Source organism: Micrasema longulum, unplaced genomic scaffold (genome assembly GCF_059751315.1).
Source record: "Micrasema longulum isolate JH-2025_06_02 unplaced genomic scaffold, ASM5975131v1 h1tg000082l, whole genome shotgun sequence".
NCBI classification, from domain to species: Eukaryota; Metazoa; Arthropoda; class Insecta; order Trichoptera; family Brachycentridae; genus Micrasema; species Micrasema longulum.
Window position 1 is genome coordinate 117,294 of NW_028277288.1, and position 22,717 is coordinate 140,010.

Sequence of the window (22,717 nt, forward strand, 5' to 3'; positions counted from 1 at the left end):
ATGAGGGTCCTCAGATCGATTACCCAAAACACTCAAATACCCAAAACAATCAGGTCAGAAATTACTTCAAACGGGAAATGTGCAAAATCGAAGATATTCAATTCAATTAATTTATTTTAAAAATAAAATACATTACAAACTTAATTTCAAGATGTATATATTATAAAAAGAAAAAATACATAAAGAGACTCTTGTAAAGTAGTAGGAGAATCCTGCTCTGGAAATTCCCTTTGGATAGGAACAGATCATTTGAATCGGGCTGTGGTCCCGTAATAGTGTTCATTTTGAGATTTATATGCGAAAATGTTACTTGTACATGTACATACTGCATACTGCATCAATGGTATTAACAGTACATTTCTATGACTACTCGAAACATAAACAACTTTGAGTCTTTTAAACTTTGGTTTTAATAAAATAAGTATGCGCATTTGTATCATATTTTCAGAGGCACAAATAGTACAAGATGGATTCAGTAATATAAGTGGACTCATTTCTATCATTCATTGAGTAGTACAAATGGTATTAGTCAGTTCTAGAAGTATAAGTAGACTCATTTCTATCATTCATTAAGTATTACAGATGGTATTAGTCAGTTCTAGAAGTATAAGTAGACTCATTTCTATCATTCATTAAGTAGTACAGATGGTATTAGTCAGTTCTAGAAGTATAAGTAGACTCATTTCTATCATTCATTAAGTAGTACAAATAGTATTAGTCAGTTCTAGAAGTATAAGTAGACTCATTTCTGTCCCATCTTTAATGGTTCAAGTATGTACGTTCAAGTATATCTGGAATATTTCTGTCATTTGTACAAATTACTTGAATGTTGTTACACAAATGAAATTATCTATAAATAATGACCCATTTTGCAAAATATGAGTTCTGTAGCTAAATAATTGGGTTCATAATAAAGTTTTTTTGCTCTCCTGAAAAGTTGCATTTTTGCATTTGGTCTTATGTCCGCCCATCAAAGATATAAAAACATTTCTCCGGAATATCCATATTGATTTTGAAAATACAATTAATTACTCTAAATCCATTCCTATATTTTTATCGGTATTCGCAGTATGTGATATTTCCCTATTGTCGGCTGTACAATACTATTTGTTGATTTGAAAGTCGCATAGTAAACCTTGTAGTGCAGCGTCATGGGAAGAACAGAATAAACAACTGAATCAGTCTTATTTTATTAATTTATTAACTTTGAACTCTGGAATTTTCGTTACAAGTTGTTTTATAAGTACATATATACAATGTTATCGCAATAGATAATTATAATTTTAAACATTTTTTACAAGTAAAAATAACATTCGATATAAAACATAAAAATTTAATGATTAACAATAAAATTGATACATCCATCGATCCCGAGCAAAACTCGACTGCATCGATTACAACAGAGATTGAGAAGGAAATATGAATGTCTAGACATTTACAGAGTCCATGACCCATCCATTATTGATTAATTTATTTTATCGTACACATACAAAAAAAATACAATAATCATGATAATTGATACATTTATTGAAAATGAAATTTTTACAGAAGCATGTTTTATTTACTGTATTTTCTTTGGGATTTTGACAGCTATTACAAAAAAAAGTAAGTAGAAATATATCAACAATACTAGAGCCAATTAAAAAATCCACTTTAAATCTAATAATCCATAATATATTAGAAAAAGAGTTTACGTAATTGTATGTGTGTGATGTTTGTATTCATGTGTGTGTATGTGAATGCGTGTATGTGTGAATGAATGAGGGAAAGTGTGCATGTGCGTGTGTGAATGAATTAAGGAGAGGGTGCGTGTGTGTGGGTGCGTAAGTGTATATAATTTTTATTATTTAAAACTTGTAATTATATTGAAAAGAGAACAAGAAAGAGCTCGGTTAGAAGTTTGATAATAAAAAATAAAATAAAAAATTATATCAACTTACGAAACCTTTTTGTAAATCAAGTTTTTTTGTAAAAAGTTAAGTAATGTCATAAATTATATTTTTTAAAGTGTGGTAAATTTCTAAACCTTATTCTGAAAAAAAAAGCATTTTATTTTAAAATTTAATTGATACACACTGAACGGATAATGTGCAACGAGTCCCATACAATACTAGTACGGTAGGTAACCACAAAATGCACTGAATACAATGTAATGTCAACAATAAAACATAGTAGGTATGACAATATGCGTACTTTAATTCAAAACAAACATACAAATACATATTATATGCACCCACATAATATGTATGTTACAACAGAGATGGACAACATTTTAGAGAAGGAAATAAGTAAATCTAGGCATTTACAGGGCTTACGACCTGTCGTTGGCCGGTTTAAGTGGCCACTTTACGCAGTGTGTAACATTTACCATTTTGCCTATGTTTGAGCATCCATATTTCTTCAATTCTTTCACATGTTGATTTTTGTAAGTTGAAGAGCTGAAACCTTTATTGATGGGGGTGAGATTCGTCTGACTGAATTATTTCACCTACATACACATTATATTTCTTATTCTGTTCTCTAAAATGTTCTCTATCTCTTAATTTTGATAACTCTCTATGGGGTCAAATCCAGTCTTTATCTACAAACATTTGGACAAGCTCATGTGTAAACCAGAAAAAAAAATCCATTATGATTTTCAAAAACATTTAATTATGTACCTACCTACTTTAATCTTTATTTCTACAAAACATAATGTAATTCGAAAGCATAATGTAATTTGATACTTAAAAAAAAAGAAACTGTTTATTAGGTACATGTTTATTAGACTTACATATTGTCTTGTTGTATCATGAAACGCTTTCATTTTAATTTTGTATCCGTCATGTAAAAACCCTCCGAGTGAATATAATAAATAAATATTATTTGTATACATTAGATGGTGCTCTTAAATTTTAATAATTTTTCTTTATATTACTAAAACTACCTATTTGAAGCATCGAGTATGTGATCTTCCATACAACTATGAACAGCAGCCTCTCAGTAATCCGCCGCATGGCTATAGCTATAGACTCGAGCGCCGAGCTTTGCAAACCGACTCTTGCGCACTCAGTAACTATACCACGATCTTGCCCAGGCCACTGTATATTTCACTCGAGTCAATCATCATTTTTGGACTTTGTTCAGTTCTAGCAACCGCATTCTTTTTTTAATTTTTTATTTCAGATAACAAATAAATATAAATATTACTACTAAATACAATTTTTTATATTAATTAAATACATATATTTACATTAACGTTTCCCATTACGTAAAATAAAAATAAAATATTGTGTACATAATGGGGAGTGACGTCTTGCAATCGTTTATTTTATTTTAATTATTATATTTTTAGGAACATATATAAATTACAAAAAAAATAATACGTAAACGGTGTTTTTTAATCAGTGCTACATAAAGAATTATGAATGTAACTTTTACTTCTTTCTTAAATTATATTGTATTCCTGACTGTACTTTATATTTTTCTTTGTTCATTTCATTAAAGAAAAATATTCCTCTGTAAGTATAATGATGTTGTGCTGTAGTTGTTTTGAATTTGGGAATTAAGATATTACCACCCGTTCTAGGTCGCGTACTTACTTTTGTGACCTAGAAATACTACTATTTATTTTGTCTTTATGTATTTGCAGCAAATAATTCTTTTTATATAATAATTTTATATCTAAAACCTCAAATTGTTTTAATATAGTTTTTTCAAAATAACTTTAAAAATAATTTTTTGTATTTTTTCGACAGGTAAAATGTTTGTTTTAAAAGCACCACCCCATCCGATTATTCCGTACTGTAATATGGATTGGGCTAATGCAAAGTAAAATGATTTTAATTTTTCGATGGTTTATATTAATCTAATAAATACATATATATCTTTGTTTGAATAGTTTACGAAATGGAGTCTTCCTGAGAGTGTAAACGTGACACCTCAACTTTAACACGAAAAGTGGAAATTTTACAAAAGATAGATAACGGTGTTGATGGTGTAAGAACAATAGCAAGATCGAAAACTTTGTGACACGTGCTGACTTTGGGACCGGGCGCAGGCAACCCGAATCATGCGAATCGTAAAGTCCGGAAATCGAATCTTGGAAATTGGTATACGAGATGTAAAGAAAATTGGCGGCCTCCGTGGTGTAGTGGTCAAGACGCTCGATTCACGCACGGAAGGCTCCGGGTTCGATTCCCGGTGAGAACACAAAAATTAAAATGTGATTTTTCTCAAGCCTGGGTGCTCTGTGATGTAATTCACCACTGTAATTAGGCCTCCTGGCCTGTAGTGGTGCAAAAAAAAAAAAAAAAATGTAATGTAAAAAAAAATGTAATGTAAAAATAAAACTGACAATATCCACGATTTGGTGAAAGCAGAAAACTTACAGTACCCGGCACTATATATACTACGTCGGCATTTAGAAAGAGACCTTCGGCTATATTTGTGTAGACGAAGGTCGAAGGAGGCCGCCAACACACACTACGCCGCTGATCCGGCCTACGCCGGAGCGACGAACGCACAACTACAAGGCCGCTACAATGAGCGGCATCGGAACAACGAGGCGCCACCTGCACACAGCCGAAGGGAGGACGCCGACGTACACTACGCCGCCGGGCCAGGCAAGCCCGTGGCGGCACGTACTATACCGCTGGGGGGCTACGAGTTTCGTGACCCAGTGAGCGCGTGGGTACAACAGGGGCTACCCACGGAATACATGCCGCCAGGTGCCACTGGCGAGCCTGTGACGAAGTACAGACAGCCGCCGGAGTGGCACACGTTTATGGCGAGGCAAACAGGCGCTAGGGATCTGCCGCAATTCTCCGGCGACCCGCTAGAATGGCGGATATTTAAGGCACAATTTGATCAATCGACACAGATGTGCTCTCTTACAAACCGGGAGAACATTCTCCGCCTGCAACGAGCCCTCACAGGACGGGCCAAGGCCACAGTGTCGTCGTTGCTGGTAGATCCCCGAAATGTGCCGGACATTGTGAAGATGCTAGAGGCCGCCTTTGGACACCCGGAGATCGTCGTGGACAGAGTACTGGAGCGGATAAGGAAACTCCCTAAACTGGCCGACAACGCATCCCTGGAGGCCCTGACGGACTACGCGGTCGCGATAAGAAACGTCGTATCGACCGTAGTAGGCCTCGATGGAAGCCACCTCTCCTCCCCGAAGCTTCTGTCCGAGATGACTCAGAAGCTGCCACGAGTCGAGAGGATGATGTGGATTATGTCACGAGCGGACACCGAGAGAAAAGCTACCCCCAGGGATCTGGCACTGTGGCTAGCGAGACTGACCGGTGCAATACCAAACGCGGGTTGCATCGGGATCAGCACGGAACCCGCCCGAGTAGAGAAAAGGTGTACCCAAGAAAGACACGTGTTTCTCACTCAAGACAAAAAATGCCTGTTCTGCGACATGAGTGGACACGCATTCGGACAGTGCCGGAAGTTTCTCCGGAAAACGGTGGAGGAGAGGTGGACAATTGTGCGTGCCAAGTTCGTGTGCTACGGATGCCTGGAACCGGGACACAAAACGACCACCTGTGAAGCGGCGAAGTGCGACGAGTGCCACGGGCGGCATCATCGGTCGCTACACCGCGAGAGAGGGGACAGTGCGCCGAACGAGCAAGTCTTATTGACAAGGCGAACGGAAGTCCCAGTGACCTTCAAGGTAGTGCCAGTAACCTTGAAGGGCCCGCGTGGGTCGATGGAGATCCACGCACTACTAGACGAGGGTTCATCGGTAACTCTCCTCGAGGAGGATGTCGCCCGTGCAGTGGGCGCCACCGGGGCCTGCGAGGAGTTGAGACTCACCGGTGCCAGTGGGAACACGGACACGCTACAATCACAGCGTGTATCCGTAATCCTCGTTAAAGGAAACAAGGAATTTGGTGTCCAGGCACAGACGGTGCGGGTCATGGATCTGCCGCACCGCAACCGAAAGAGCACCAAGACACACGGGCCAGGCATCAAGCCGGGGATGTTAATCGGTCTTGATTACGCCACCCTAATGGTATCTACAGGCCCGCCAGTCCTACAAGAGGACGGGCGGCTGACCATTGAGACGGCCCTAGGAGCCGTCACCTACGGCGGGGCTGTACACCCCGCCTTTGAATTACCCCCAGACGGCCAGGGTGAAAGGGACTTAGCGGAACTGGTAAAGAAGAGCTTCGCCGTTGACTCGCTAGGTGTAACCACCCTGGAACGTTGCCGCGCCGCAGATGTGCGAGCGGCGGAGCTCATGAGCAGCTCAACCACACAACTACCATCCGGACGATGGGAGACCGGTTTACTGTGGGCGAAAGACGGAGATTCTTTGCCCTGCAACCGGCAAGCAGCCATGAAGCGGCTGCACTCCCTGGAAAATAAACTACGGAAGGATCCGATACTGGCGATCGCATATCGCGCCAAGATGGCGGACTATATTGAAAAGGGATACGCCGTCAAACTAAGCCGCGAGGAGGTAGACGCCCACCACTCGCGCAAATGGTACCTGCCCCACTTCGCGGTGACAAACCCCAACAAGCCTGGCAAGATAAGGGTCGTGTTCGACGCCGCCGCCCAGTTCCAGAGGACGGCGTTAAACGACCATCTACTGACGGGACCTGACCTGGCCTGAGCCTCCATGATGTTTGGACCAAAGTGCTCACCCAGCAGCGCGCAATTCGTGCGAAACACAGTCGCACGAGCACACGCGAGAGAGTTTCCCGCCGCAGCAGAGGCGATCGAGCACAATATGTACATGGTGGCCACCCGGGAGTCGAGAGGACGATCGCCGACCTGAGAGCCAGCTACCTCATCCTGCGACTCCGCGGGGCTGTGAGGAAGATAACACGATGGTGCCCGCTGTGTAAAATGTTGCGCAGCCGGCCCCAACCCCCGCTGATGGGACAACTGCCCGAGGCCCGACTGGCCTTCAGGACGCCGCCGTTCACGCACTGCGGGCTCGACTTCTTCGGGCCGATGATGATCACCAACGGCCGAAGAAAAGAAAAGCGCTATGGGGCACTGTTCACCTGCCTCACCACACGCGCGATCCACCTGGAGCTAGCGTCGTCCCTCGAAAGCGACTCCGCCATAATGGCCATAAGAAGGATGGTCGCCCGCAGAGGCTGCCCACACGCGTTATACTTGGACAACGCTACCAACTTCAGGGGAGCGGACAAAGTGCTGAAACAGGCCGTAGACGAGCTCCTGGCGGACCCCAGAATGCTCGCCGAACTTACAGTTCGCAAAATTGAGTGGAAATTCATTCCGCCCTCATCACCTCATATGGGGGGAGCGTGGGAAAGACTCGTGAGATCTGTAAAACGAGCCTTCCACGCAACCCTCAACAAGCAGGCTCCAAGAGAGGAGACCCTCAAAACCATACTGGCTGAAGCAGAGTACACCGTGAACAATCACCCGCTCACGCATGTGTCAACCAAGCCCAACGACGAAGCACCGCTGACCCCGAACCACTTCTTGCTCGGGTCAGCCAACACACAGCCAACTCTGGCATACTATAACAAAAAGAAAGAAGGGGCCTGCCTTCATAAGCAATGGAGGATCGCCCAGAAAATGGCCGACATGTTTTGGCGCCGATGGCTGAAGGAATATCTTCCCACCTTGGCGCACAGGAAGAAATGGCGCGAGCCCGCGCCTCCAATACGGGTCGGGGACCTCGCGCTCATCATGGACCCAAACCTGCCGCGGAATTCTTGGCCTCGCGGCAGAGTCACCCGTGCAGAACCAGCAGCTGACGGACAAGTACGAGTCGTCGAGGTGCGGACCACCAACGGCACCTACACCAGACCAGCGGTGAAGATCGCCGTACTAATGAAGGAAGAGGAACAACGCGCCCAGCAGGAAAACAGTATAGACTAGCTGCACGGGGGGAGTGTTCCGGACGCGTAAAGAAGAGTAATTAAAAATAATGTAATAACTAGAAAGGATCCCCGGTAAATGTATAGAACTGAGTGCTGGGCTCTCAATAAAGATAAAATGGTCACTTTCGAGCCTGGCCTCAGTATTACCGGGGAAAAATAGCTAGGTTTTGCGTATATAAAATGTATAAAAATGTATTGTATGTAAATGTCATGTTGCGCGCGTCGCGGCTGCCGACGAAAAGGCCCGTACGGGCATTGAGCGCCCGTATTTACGCCACCTGCGGCCGGCGTCATGTAGCGAGTGGCGGGGAAGGATTACCCCCACCACTCCGAGGCAGCCGGCGCGGGTGGGATGGCCGACTCACGGAGCCCGACGCGCACCGCTTTATAAGGCGGTCACTTTGAGGAATTAAATCAGTTGAGTTCCTAACTCTGAACAGTTCACACGTGTTTTATTCCGTTCTCCGCCCTGTTCGCCTTCCTGCACTTCGCTCTTCGCTCCGCTCTGCCTGCTGACTGCCTTCGCCTCTCTGCACCACTTGGACCGGGTGGAAAGTCCTTTTCAGGGCTATTGAGGTTGACTTGCGGTCGGCGCAGCTGTGCTCCTACCTTCCGACTTTGTCTTTGACTCTGTCTGGGAGGGCGGCTTCCCACTTACGCCGGGAAGCTTGACTGCGGCAGACGCGGGTGACGAACCGGCGAAATTTTATCGTGGTAACGCGTACGTTACAAGAGGTATTCCGGAAGGAATCGAAGCCCAAGAAGTCGCCGATGACCTAGATAAAAAATATGAAGTGGTATCCGTACACCGAATGCGGACCGGACCCCAAAGAAAGGCCATCCGACTCATGCTAGTTAACCTCAAACATACAGAGGACAGTAAAAAAATCTTTACTGAACTAACTACAGTGCTGCACCTCCGCATAGCTGTAGAATCACTAAGAAGCAGACCCCGCCTTGGGCAATGCTTCAAATGCCAAGAACACGGCCACAGCGCCGCATGCTGCTACGCTCAACCGAGATGCGTTAAATGCGGCTCAAACCATGAATCAGCAACCTGCACTAAAAGCATGGATACACCCGCCAAGTGCGCCCTCTGCAGAGGCCCGCACACGGCAAATTACAAGGGATGCCCGAAAAGGCCCCTCCCTCGCTCTCTCAGGAGAGAAAATCACCAACGAAGTCGCCCCAACCACACCTCCGCCCTATACTAAGTTAACAAACATGATACATTTTACAATAATCTAGTTATAGATCCGCCTGCGCGTCCGGAACAGCGCTAGCATTATACTATATAGGTACTCACTCGTATTTATGAATGTGTTGATGGAACACCGCGCGGAGACGTTTGTTTACGTTCTTAGATTATATTGCATTTGCTTATAATATAACTCAACAAACAAAATTATTGTTTGTCCGAAATTTGTCCAATATTATGTCCTAATTTTTTTAACATCGTACTGAGGTTTTAAAGTCAATTTAGCGGGAAATCGGGTTATTTATTCACTATTTTTAATTACAATTATTTCTTACAAAATAAATGGAGCACCCTAAACCGAGTCAACTACTTATATGGCAACAATGTTAACGCGATGCGATGTTGCCAAAGTTGCTAATTAAGGCACCAAACATTTCTCATTGTTTTAGTAGCGTTTGCATTCCCAAGTTGACAACACCTTTTTAGCAAAGCATTAGCACTATTGCTTGGTTTTACATTATGGATATTTCAATTGAAGGTCTTAATAATTCACTTTATTATATTATTTTGCTTTTTTATTTCATGGGTTTGAGGGGAAACAACTAAACAGTGAATTATCGGATTATAAAAGTTTATCATTTGAGTTTGTAAAGGCCTACAAAAATATCCCCGAGACACCCGATCAATATAATTTTTTTTATTTTATGTAGTGATATATGTGTTATAAAATCCATAAGAAATTAGCTGCCAGAAATTGCATATTTAGAATGTATGTTACTTTTTCTTTCAGAAACGTCATCACCACCGTCGAAGGGATCGACCCCTACTACCTCGCCGACCCGAAGCTGCTGTCAGAACTCGTCGCCAAGCTGCCGATGCCCCTGAAGTGGCTCTGGTTCAGCCACCGGATGAGCAGGCCTAGGAAGGCCAGCATTTACGACTTCGCGAACTGGATGGGAGATCTCACAAGTGTAGTGCCGTCATCAGGTGGGCTGGACATGCCCGCGCATGGTCAGAACGCGCGAGCGGATAAGCGCGATAGGCGCGCCGAGAACGCCCGGAAGGACAAGCGCACACCGCAACGTCATGTATTGGTGACACAAGAACCTCAGTGCGTGTATTGTGACTCGAACCGCCATAACTTGGTGCAGTGCCGCGAGTTCGCGAAAAGGACATATACAGAAAAGTGGGCAATCGTGAAAGACAAAGCAGTGTGCTTTCAATGCCTCGAGTCGGGCCATCGTTCGCCCGATTGTGTTGCCGCGAAATGCAACGAGTGCCGACGGAGCCATCACCGGCTGTTACATAAAAGCCGAAGCGGGCCAGCAGCGCCCGCGGACAATGAGCAAGTGTTGCTCACCAAAAGAGCCGAAGTGCCAATTACATTCAAGGTAGTGCCGGTTACCTTAAAAGGCCCACGGGGCACAATAAACATTCACGCATTGATGGATGAAGGATCATCCGTCACTTTGGTGGAAGAGGACATCGCCCGGGCGATCGGTGTAACGGGACCAAAGGAAGAGTTGGTTATCTCGGGCGCGAGTGGTGCAATTGACACTCCGTGTTCACAACGTATAAGTGTCACCATTGTGTCGGGCGGCTGTGAATTCAAAATAAACGCGCAAACCATCAAGTCAATGGATCTACCACACCGGAACCGGAGTAGTGCGCAAGCTGCAAGGGAAGCCACCGTCAAGCCGAGAATGCTCATCGGTCTTGACAACGCCACACTCATCGTGTCCACCGGCCCGCCTGTGATAAGGGAGGATGGATTGATGACAGTGAACACCGCCCTAGGCCCAGTGACGTACGGAGGGACCGTACACCCGAATTTCCACGCCGAACACAGTCCAAACGACAATAAGCTAGAAGAACTAGTGAAACAAAGCTTTGCAGTAGACTCATTGGGAGTCTCTATAGGAGAGAGACGCCGCGTCGTGGACGTGCGCGAAATAATGAGCAGTTCCACCAGACAGCTCCCATCCGGCCGATGGGAGACTGGCCTGCTATGGGCAAAGGACGGCGACACTCTGCCCTGCAATCGCCTAGCGGCCTTAACCCGTTTGCGCTCCTTAGAAAGGAAGTTGCGCAAGGACTCCGGGCTGGCCAACGCCTATCGGGCCAAGATAACCGACTACATAAACAAGGGTTACGCGATTCAACTCAAACCTGAAGAGATTGACGCGTATCATCCACGCAAATGGTACTTGGTACCGCAAAATGCGGCAACAAACCCGAATAAAGTGGGCAAAATTCGGGTAGTGTTCGACGCAGCCGCGCAATTTCAAAGAACGTCTCTGAATGAGCATCTTCTCACCGGCCCAGACCTGCTCTCATCCCTGCTGGGTAACCTGATCAGATTTAGAGAAGGCCGAGTCGCCATAGCCGCAGACATCAGGGAGATGTTCCTGCGCATCAGGATCCGGGAGGCCGATTGCCACTCCCAACGGTTCCTGTGGAGACTAGAAGAGGATGAGGACCCATCGACGTTCATGCTCTCCTCAATGATGTTTGGGGCCAAGTGCTCCCCGAGCAGTGCCCAGTTTGTGAGGAATCAAGTGGCACAAGCCTACGCCGCGGAATATCCAGAAGCCGCCGAAGCCATAGAAAAACGCATGTATATGGACGATTACTTGGATGCCGTGGATAGCGAAGAAGCCGCCGCACGGCTGGTACAGGACGTAACCCTCGTACTCAGCCGTGGGGGATTCCAGCTCACAGGGTGGGCCTCAAACCGGGCGGCCGTCCTGGACAACGTGAAGCACGAAGACCGCGCCAACACCGCCATCACGATCGGCGACGAGATCACAACGGAGCGTATCCTGGGAATTGTCTGGGACCCTCGGAGTGACAACTTCGTGTTCAACCACGAAGAAGGAATACCTGCAATACCACGGAGGCCCACGAAGCGCGAGATGCTGAGTGCGGCCATGAGCATCTTCGACCCGGTGGGCTTCATAGCCTGCCTTACGATCCGGGCGAAGATACTGCTGCAAGCCGTATGGCGATCCAACACGGGATGGGATCAACCCCTGACGCCCGACCACGTGGAGAAATGGCAAGAATGGCTACAGCTCCTGAGCGAGAACGGTTGTGCGATCCCGCGCTGCTCATTGCGCTCTAAAACGGACCCCATAACCCTACACGTATTTTGCGACGCATCGGAACAAGCCTGCTGCACCGTCACGTATTTTACGAACAACGAGTCAGCGAAATTCGTAATGGCAAAATGCAAAGTGGCTCCGCTGAGACCACTCTCTGTGCCGCGGCTAGAGTTACAAGCCGCGCTGCTAGCGGCCCGTATGGCCGCCACCCTGAAGAAAGAAAGCCGGGCCAACATTGCGCGCACCGTGTACTGGACGGACTCCAGCACAGTCCTATGTTGGATCCGGACTGACCCCCTGAAGTACTCCGCCTTTGTGGCCGACCGCCTCGGAGAAATCGACGAACTGACGAACCTGACGGAGTGGAAATGGGTCCCAACGAAAGACAACCCCGCTGACCTGGGGACCCGAGACAAGGACCCTCCCGACCTAAGGCCCGGAGGATTGTAGTTCAACGGCCCACAATTCCTACGCAGCCCGGAGGCCCAATGGCCTAAGGAGAAAGCCCTTATCAAGCCGTCCGGGGACCAGTTAGAGGCAAAACCGACGCGCCACTTCGTCGGTCATGCGAATAGGGAAGAGGCCCTTCCCCGGCCGGAGCGTTTTTCCTCCTGGATAAAACTCATCCGGACCACAGCATGGATGCAGCGATTCATCGCACGATGCCGCCGCACGGTCCCCGCAGCACAACCGGGCGGGGACCGCGAGTTGCGCGCCACCGAGACATTAGCAGCCGAAGTAAGCTGGATCAGACGATCGCAAGAAACCGCCTTTCGAGAGGAGCTCGAGATGCTTAAAACGAAGAAACCCATCCCACCGGGAAGTCGCCTGCACGCGACTTGCCCTTTCCTAGACGGCGAAGGCATAATCCGAATGGGAACCCGACTGCAGGCCGCAGAGGGCATCGCGACAGGAAGCGTTGCGCCGCCCGTTTTAGATGGCGATTGCCAATATGTGCGCCTCCTCATCTCACACTACCACACGACGGGTGGACACCCGGGCGTGGAGAGAACCCTAGCGGATATCAGAGCTCGGTTCTTCATATTGAAGCTCAGAAATAGGACGAAGAAGATAGCGCGTGAATGCCCCGCGTGCCAAGCGGCACGTAGTAAACCACGCGCGCCACTCATGGGTCAACTGCCTGAAGCCAGGCTAGCGTACCGCATGCCTCCGTTCACTCACTGTGGCCTAGACTTCTTTGGGCCTATGACAGTGACCATAGGCCGCCGGCGAGAGAAAAGATACGGCGCCCTATTCACGTGCCTAACGACGCGAGCAATACACATCGAGCTCGCTTCATCCCTAGAGAGTGATGCGGCTATTATGGCAATCAGAAGGATGGCCGCCCGAAGAGGCTGTCCCAAGGTGATGTACTCAGATAACGCCACTAACTTCCACGGGGCCGACAGGGAGCTCCGTGAAGCCGTGGCCGAACTTCTGACAAACCCCAAGCTGCTCACTGAAATAACGAATCGCCAAATGGAATGGAGGTTCATACCCGCTTCATCACCCCACATGGGGGGAGCCTGGGAAAGGCTCATAAGGTCGGTGAAGAGAGCTCTACAAGCGACGCTAAAGGAACAGACGCCTCGCGAGGAAACGCTCAAGACCGTACTAGCGGAAGCGGAGTATTCGGTCAATAACCACCCCCTGACCCACATTTCAACACAGGCAGACGACGATGAACCGCTCACCCCAAACCATTTTTTACTTGGAGCCGCCAACACACAGCCGACGTTAGCGTATTTCGACAAGACGGAAGAAGGAGCTTGTCTCCGCAAACAGTGGCGTATCTCGCAGCAGATCGCAGATATGTTCTGGCGTCGCTGGCTGACAGAGTATCTACCCACGCTAGCGCAACGCAAGAAATGGCGTGATCCAGCGCCACCCCTTCAGGTGGGAGACCTGGCGATTATCATCGACCCCAACTTGCCGCGGAACCGATGGCCCCGAGGAAGGATAACGCGGGCCGACCCTGCCCGGGACGGGCAAGTTCGTGTGGTGGACGTCAAGACAACAAGCGGGACTTACACCAGACCAGCTGTGAAGGTAGCAGTTATTCTACCTAACGAGGGACCGAAGTCTCATATTATTGCATACTTTTATATTATTTCCATTATTGTAAATACGTTAGTAGTTAAAGAGCTGAAACCTTTATTTATGCGAGTGAGATTCATCTAATTGAATTATTTCACCTACATACCAGGCAACGTATGAAATTTTTATTTTGTTACACAGTGATGTAAAGTGGCCACTTAAACCAGCCAATGACAGGTCATAAGCCCTGAAGATGCCTAGACTTCTATATTGCCTTATTTAAAATGTTCTTCATCTCTGTTGTAATATGTTACGTTAGTAGTAGTTTTACAAACTTTTAAAAATATCTTTTTTACTTTGATTTTAATTTTTAAACTACTTTCATTTATTTATTTTTTTCTTCTTTTTTGCACTATAAATAGTTATTAACCTTAGACCATAGAATTAAGATTAGATATAATAATATACCTAATATGGAAACTTCACTGGTCCATTAGAATTAAGTCTAACTGTACATACTATAAAACTTTGTAATTGTACTGTATGTTTCCTATAATAGAAAATAAATTAAAAAATTAAAAAATCATACGGTGTCCAAGAATGGCCGGAAGACAAATGAAATATTATTTCAAAACGTAATCCTGAGTACGAAGAGTTGCGGAGCATTTGGGGAACCGATAATAAAGAGTCAAGAAGAACATTAACTTTTCAATATTACAATAACCAGTGTATGATGTACATCTTACGAAAACCGGGACAAATAACCCTGAACCAGACGGAAGAGGGTTGTCTGAATCGTCGAAACATAGACCACCAGCTGACCAAAAAAACAGAATTATTCAACATATCAAGTCCTTTTCAGCCATTAAAGAATTACACTACTGCCTTGGCTAAAACCTCAAGGACGAATTTGGAATCAAATTTCAATATTTTAAAAATATATTCTCTGTATTGTACTATGTGCGAAACTAAAAAACATCTTCCAGCTAAGCGGTTGATGTACAGAATCAAAATATTGGTGTTCATTCTTCGAAATCAGATTGCTGCGATTGATGTGAATGCTTTAAGGTAGCGAAGGCAGAAAACCTAATGCCTGCAGTCTCACTCTTAAAACGGAGATGAGAAGAGAGCGTCAAAATGATAAAGATGGCAAGACACCGGCGTTGTGCTTTGGCCTCGAGAGCGTCTCGACATGTCCTAATGACAAGGCGAACGGAAGTCCCAGTGACCTTTAAGGTAGTGCCAGTAACCTTGAAGGACCCGCGCGGGTCAGTAAATATCCACGCATTATTGGATGAGGGTTCGTCTGTGACCCTCCTCGAGGAAGATGTCGCCTGAGCAGTGGGCGCCACCGGAGCCTGCGAGGAGCTGAGGATCACCGGCGCCAGTGGGAAAGCGGACACGCTACAGTCACAGTGTGTTTCCGTAATCCTCGTCAAAGGGGAAAAGGAATTTGGTGTCCAGGCACAGACGGTGCGGGTCATGGACTTGCCGCAACGCAACCGGAAGAGAACCAAAACGCACGGGCCAGGCATCAAGCCAAGAATGCTGATCGGCCTTGACTACGCCACCCTGATAGTGTCAACAGGCCTGCCGGTCTTACAAGAGGACGGGCAGACAATTGAGACGGCCTTAGGAGCCGTCACCTACGGCGGAGCAGTGCATCCAGCCTTCGAGTTACACCCAGACGGCCGGAGTGAAAGGGACCTAGTGGAACTAGTGAAGATGAGCTTCGCCGTTGACTCGCTAGGTGTAACCACTGTGGAACGTTGCCGCGCCGCAGATATGTGCGCGGCGGAGCTCATGAACAGCTCAACGAGACAGCTACCATCCGGACGGTGGGAGACCGGGTTATTATGGGCGAAAGACGAGGATTCTCTTCCCTGCAACCGACAAGCAGCCATGAAGCGACTGCAATCCCTTGAAAGTAAACTTCTAAAAAATCCAATACTGGCGGCCACACAGATGGCCGCGCATGGGCGAAAGTGGCTCAGGGAAGCCCTAGCCAACCCAGCCGACCCCCCCCTTCCTACTCTCCTTCCCCCCACTACAGACCCCCCGATACCCCTAGGCCCCACACCCGGCTCCACAGACCACCGCTAGCGTTTGAAATAGCGTATACGGTCACCAGCGGCCTAGGCGACCCTGAAAAGAACCGCCTAGTAGCAGCCTCCCTCCACAACATCAAACATTCCCCCAAAACTCCCCCCGAAACTCCCCCCGAAGACATCCCCCTCTGCACCCCCGCCCGACTTATTCGCATTATTAAACGCCTCCACAATAACAAAACCGCAGGCCCCGATCAAATTCACAATATTTTACTCAAACACCTCCCCATTAGAGACATTATAGAAACAACCAAAATCTTTAACGCCTGTCTATTAAAAAATCACTTCCCCACCGCCTGGTCAACTGACCCACCGCAACGTCAAAATTTGCGCAAGTTTTTGGGTACCAAGCTACTGTCGTAAAAACTACTTACTGCATCCTGCGTCCGTTGTTTCTTCATTTATTACCGAGTCAAAGTCAACGAAAATATCAATATTTAACGTGAAAGAAATATGCATTTTAACTTAAAACACCAATTTAATTTCTTTTGAATTTTAATGTTTTTTTTTTGTGATTTTTCAGGGAAAAAGACTTGTCATTTTTTACTTTGGGAATGACGGTTACACACACCGAGGAGGCGGCGGTCAATTTTTGTCATTCAAATAATTTACTACCAGAGCATAAAATATGTAACAAGTGTAATGGCAGTATGAAGAAATATACGTTTAAGAAATCGACCGCCGGAATTACCTTTGCTTGCTGCAATTGCCCGGCAAACGACGGTAAAACGAAAAAAGAGAGTCCACTCGTGGGAAGCTATTTTGAGAAGTGCAACCTGGCCATTTCAACCATGATAAAAATTATTTTTATGTGGTCGAAAGGGTCTCCGGTGAAAATGATCAAGAGCGAATGCGACATCACCAATAGTACAGCTGCCGACCACACTAGCTACCTCCGAGAGATGTGTTCGTCATTCTATGATAACCTTCTTGCGATAGGTGGATTAGGAAAGGTTGTCGAGATGGACGAATCCATTTTCGCACGGAGGAAGTATAACCGTGGTCGGTTAGTTCCTGAAACGTGGATTTTGGGCGGAGTGGAGAGAAGCGAGAGTTTCTTTCACACCAAATAGAAATATTATGCAACAAACCGATCTGGTTTTCATAAATCACAGGTGTTGATGGCGGAACTTAAAAATGCTTCTTAGAAATAGTGCCCGATGGAAGCGCCAAACTTTGTGGCCTATAATAATGCAGAAATTGCTCCGGGTAATATTTTTTTTTTTGTTTGACTAAGAAATATATTTAATGTTGAAAATCAAGATAACAAGATGTGTACGAGACGCGTTTCCGCCTCGTATAAAGAATAGTGAGACTGTAAAAATCTCGGCAAGGCGCTGGTATTCTACTGCGAGCTGCGATAGGTATCAGTAGCCCGTAGGTATGAATATTTATTCCAAATACTGTCGGCTGACAGTGGCGGCTAGCAGGTTGTAAATCCGCTTCTGGATTCGGCTGAGTCCAGGAAAGATGCAGTGAAGATCTGAAGACGCAGTGGCGAAGTAATCGGGCAGAGTAGAGTTAAAAGAGAGTGTTTACTGTTTTCGATCGATGTCTTTATTTCTCACATGTGCACATATTTATACAAGATTACAAAATCTGACCCTACGGTTAACTTAGGTATGGGAATGGTGCCGGCCCCCCACTCTTGTCGAGTATTCTCCCGAGCGGCCAACGTAAATAGGCGCCCCCTAGCCAACGTATAAGCCCCGACCCCCGCCTCCGTCCCTCCATTGCACAATCGAGCGCCGACTAGAGCGGACGTGAAAGGGCCGCTAGCTTGACACGCTCCGCTTAATTTGTCCTTTATACGGCAGCGGCCGGTTAGGCACGGAATTAGCCTCGCAGACTCATACATACTAGGTTATATATTAAATACAAGTAAAATAATAATTGAAACATTTATACTAACATACAATAATAAAATAAAGGACTATGACGTCGGCTACACTCCCCCCTGTCGAGAGACACTACTTAGTAATCAGACGTCATCTTGTTTTACATTAAGTACTGCGAGTTTGGCCGTTGGTCGCGTGAATTCGCCTTTCGCTGTCTTGACCCTTGCGGTTCTGATGATACCATCTCGTCCCGGGTTGACCTCGATAATTATCCCACGTGGCCACTCGTTCCGAGGTAGAGCTTGGTCCGTGATTATCACTACATCTCCTACTTCTAGCGGTTTTGTAATCTCCCTCCATTTTTGTCTCTGGGCGAGGGTTGGTAGGTATTCACGAAGCCATCTTTTCCAAAATTGATCGGCCATTCTTTGGGCGATTCGCCATTGTTTTTTAAGGCACACTTCTGGGGGCGTGTCTCGGTAGTCCGCTAAGTGAGGTTGGCTACCGTCATCACCTATCAAGAAATGCATAGGTGTTAGTGGTGGAGCGTCTCTTGCGTCGAGTGACAGGTGAGTCAGAGGTCTTGTATTCACAGTAAACTCTGCTTCTGCAATGGCTGTCAATAAAACTTCCTCTTTTGGGGCCTGTTCTTTTAATATTGCCATTAACGCGCGCTTTGCACTCCGGATCAACCTTTCCCAGCTACCCCCCATAAATGGGCTTGCCGGAGAGTTGAATTTCCATCGAATTCCCCGCACGGTGGCTGCATTCTGAAGCTCAGGATTGTCTGCGAGTTGTCGTACTGCTTCCGATATTTCTTTATCCGCTCCTTTGAAGTTAGTTCCGTTATCGGAATACATCGTGTTAGGGTGTCCGCGTCGCGCGGCCATCCTTCGAAGAGCTTGGATGGTCGCGTCCGCACTTAAAGAGTGAGTTATTTCGATATGAATCGCACGTGTCGTCATACATGTAAATAAGGCCCCGTAGCGCTTTTCTTTATGTCGCCCAACAGTTACATATAAAGGTCCAAACATATCGACTCCGCAGTGTGTAAACGGACGAACATGATGATCTAGGCGTGCTACCGGTAACTGTCCCATTAATGGCGCAATCGGATGACTCCTTTCGTTTCGACAAAATTGGCAACGGTGTATTATTTGTCGAATATTTGATCTCAATTTTGTGATGAAGAAACGCTGCCTTAGATCACTCATCGTCCTCTCTGTACTTGCGTGATTAGCTTTTTCGTGGAAATTTCTTACAAGCAGGCGTGTATAAGCATGAGTTCCGTCTAAAATTATAGGCGACTTTATTTCAGCGGCCATGTTGTCTGTTGCCATTAATCTAGTACCCATTTTTAAAACATTATCCTTATCCAGGTATAGATTTAGACACGAAATTTTACTGGCTTTCGGGAGAGACTCCCCCCGTGAAAGGATTTCTATCTCTTTGTTGTAGCTATCGGATTGTGCAATCTTAATCCATGTAAGTTCCGATGCTGATATTTCTTGAGCAGTTAGTGTAGCGCTAATGATTCGCTCTCTTTTGCGACACCTGTTGACGAATCGAAAAATCCACGCCGTAGTTCTAATTAAACGTTGCCACGACGAAAACCTGTTCTGATCCGGGAGAGCATTCAGCATTATTGCACTGTTCAAACATATTGTTTCGGTCCGCAACTCTGTGTTAGCCAGGTTTCGATTTGTATTTAAACCTTTGACAGGTGGCCACATATCTTCAGAATATTTGAGGAATTCAGGACCTCCGAACCACATTCCTTTCATCGTAAGGTCAGGTATCTCTCCATCTCGGGTACCTAAATCTGCTGGATTCTGCTTTGTGGGCACCCATCTCCATTCCGTTGAGTTAGTAAGTTCGTCTATCTCACCCAATCTGTGTGCGACGAATGGTGAGTATGTTCGCGCATCACTCTGTACCCAAATTAAGACAGTTGTCGAGTCCGTCCAGTAAATAGTTTTTATAATACGGCTATCACATTCCTTTTTAATAGTAGCTGCTAGGCGCGCTGCTATAAGAGCGGCTTGCAGTTCGAGCCGCGGTATCGATAAGGCACGCAATGGGCTCACCTTGCATTTACTGCCTATGAATGTGATTAAACTTTTGTCCATTGTCCTTTCGACGAAATATACCACCGCACAGCTTGCTTGCTCCGAAGCGTCACAAAACACATGTAATTCTACCGGTGCTTCTTTATAGCTTGTGCATTGCCTCGGAATCGCGCAATTTGTTTCTTGTAAGATTTTCAACCATTTATGCCACTTTACCGCGTATTTTCCATCTACTTCAGTGTCCCAATTAGTTTTCGAACGCCATACCTCTTGTAGTAAGATACGAGGTCGGATTGTTAAACACCCAATGAATCCAAGGGGATCAAAAATGCTCATTACTTCACTAAGCATTTCGCGCTTGGTAGGTATATAGAGTTCGGACACCGCTGGAGTTTCTTTGAATTTAAACAAAAAATTGTCACTAACTGGATTCCACTTTATCCCGAGCACTCTTTCGGTTACATCTTGTCCACTTATTATATTTATAGATGTATTCGCACGCAGATTTTCCGGTATTGCTCGTACTACATCTGGATTATTTGAGGCCCAATTTGTTAACTCAAAACCACCTCGTCCGAGCACTGTGGTAATATCGCTTCGCAATTGAATGCTTTCTTTTACCGAGTCGATTCCTATTAGAAAATCGTCTACATAAAAATTATTTAAAATGGCCATCTTTGCTTTCATCATTCCAAGTGATTGTTCCTCCGCTATTTTATTTTTAACAAACTGAGCGCTGCTCGGTGAGCATGTAGCTCCGAACGTCATTGAGCTCATGACCATCTCCCGGATATGTTCGTCTTCATTATCACGCCAAAGAAATCTTTGTGACTGTTGATCTTCGTCGCGTATTCGGATTCTCAGAAACATTTCTTTAATATCCGCCGCGAGGGCAATTTTTCCCTCTCGAAATCGTATCACGTTCCCTAGAAGTGAAGTTAGCATATCTGGTCCACTTAGTAAGCAATCGTTCAACGAAACACCGCGATATTTACTTGCGGCGTCGAAGACAATACGTAGCTTTCCGGGTTTATTCACATGACTAACTGCGAAGTGCGGTAGGTAGTACGTTCTATTCGTCAATGTATTTTTCTCAATGCATGTGAGCTCTCGGGCATATCCCTTACTAATATACTCATTTATTTTCGATTTGTACGCGATAGCAAAGGATTCGTTTTTGCGAAATTTCTTTTCAATTAGTTCTAGTCTTCGTAGCGCCGTTTGCCGATTATTTGGGAGGCTTATGACGTCATCTTTCCACAAAAGTCCTGTTTCCCATTGTCCCGATATCAGAGGTCGAGTAGTGTTTTGAAGAATATCAATTGCTCTTTTTTCACTGCAAGATATTCTAATTGTCGGCAAAATACCTAACGAGTCAACGGCATAATTTTTCTTCACAAGATTTTCTAATCGGGCGTTGTCTTGTATTGCGGCGATTGTTTGAAACGGCATTATATTTGTACCGCCGTGAATCGCCTCTCCTAATGCAGTAACGGAGATAATATATCTCCCACTTTTCCTTGCTTCCCTCGTTACAATCAAGGAAGCATTATCTTGGCCAATTAAAATTTGCGGGCGCACTGTTTTAATTTGTCCGTCGTCCATTACGGCTTGAGGCGGTAAATTTAAATATTGCATCGTGTTAGCTCGCATTTTGTATATTTCACTGTTATCGCCGCGGATATTTACTGTTATGCGACGTGATGACTCATCCGTCACATTCATGCCACCGGCCCCGTGAATTTTTAGTCCTCGTATTTTTCCTGACGCACCTGCACGGTCCGCCACTTCATTGTCGATGAGGGTAATTGTAGACCCTTCATCCAACAAGGCGTACGAAGTCACTGTTCCCGCTGGTCCACTTATTTCCACCGGTAATAATTTTAAAAGAATCGGTCCGTTCGTTGACCACGTGTTCACAACTGTTCTATTTCGTGAGTTTTCATTGTCATAGCGGTTTTCACTTTCACTCACTAAATTCTCACTTGATTCTCTCCTTGCGGATTGATTTCCGTTCAAGGAATTGTTTTGTCGCGAAAACGATGAGCTTGAGGCTTCGACCTCGGCGGTAGGTCGATATTCGCGCACTTCTCCGCGGTTAGATTCGTGAAGCGTTTTATGGTGCAATGAACGGCACCTATCAACGCTGCACTCACGCGAATGTTTACATTGCGTAACCCTATGCGATTCCCCTAAGCACGAAAAACATAAGTTTTTACTTTTAACTATTTGCCATCGCTCGGCCACTGATAACTTTAGATAGTCCCGGCACGACTGAATAGGGTGAGATCGATTACACAATGCACACTTGTTCTTCTCACCTGTAGGTATTTGAGGCACTACCGCGGTATTTACTAACTCGCGTTTTCGATTGCCTTTTCCACTATAAATGTTCGGTTCGATACCTCCGCACAACATTGCGGCGCTCGATATTTCTTCTAGCCAGACAGAAAAATCTTTAACAGTGGCTCTGTTATTATCACCTCGTCTGGCCCCCCACCACG

The 22,717-nt window shown here is 45.9% G+C and overlaps 3 protein-coding genes across 3 annotated transcripts; all 3 read left to right on the forward strand.

The window, feature by feature from the left end:
- LOC148284872 (uncharacterized) lies at positions 1-6,610 on the forward strand. Its single transcript, XM_088233780.1, has 2 exons — positions 1-53; positions 4,435-6,610. The coding sequence occupies exons 1-2, from the start codon at positions 1-3 to the stop codon at positions 6,608-6,610; spliced, it is 2,229 nt and encodes a 742-aa protein (XP_088089906.1).
- Positions 6,611-6,846: 236 nt separating this feature from the next.
- Positions 6,847-7,857, forward strand: LOC148284873 (uncharacterized). Its single transcript, XM_088233795.1, has one exon. The coding sequence runs from the start codon at positions 6,847-6,849 to the stop codon at positions 7,855-7,857; it is 1,011 nt and encodes a 336-aa protein (XP_088089921.1).
- Positions 7,858-8,929: 1,072 nt separating this feature from the next.
- Positions 8,930-16,301, forward strand: LOC148284874 (uncharacterized). Its single transcript, XM_088233807.1, has 4 exons — positions 8,930-8,946; positions 9,848-12,595; positions 12,638-14,210; positions 15,663-16,301. Exons 1-4 carry the CDS (start codon positions 8,930-8,932, stop codon positions 16,299-16,301), a joined length of 4,977 nt encoding a protein of 1,658 aa, XP_088089933.1.
- Positions 16,302-22,717: the final 6,416 nt, after the last annotated feature.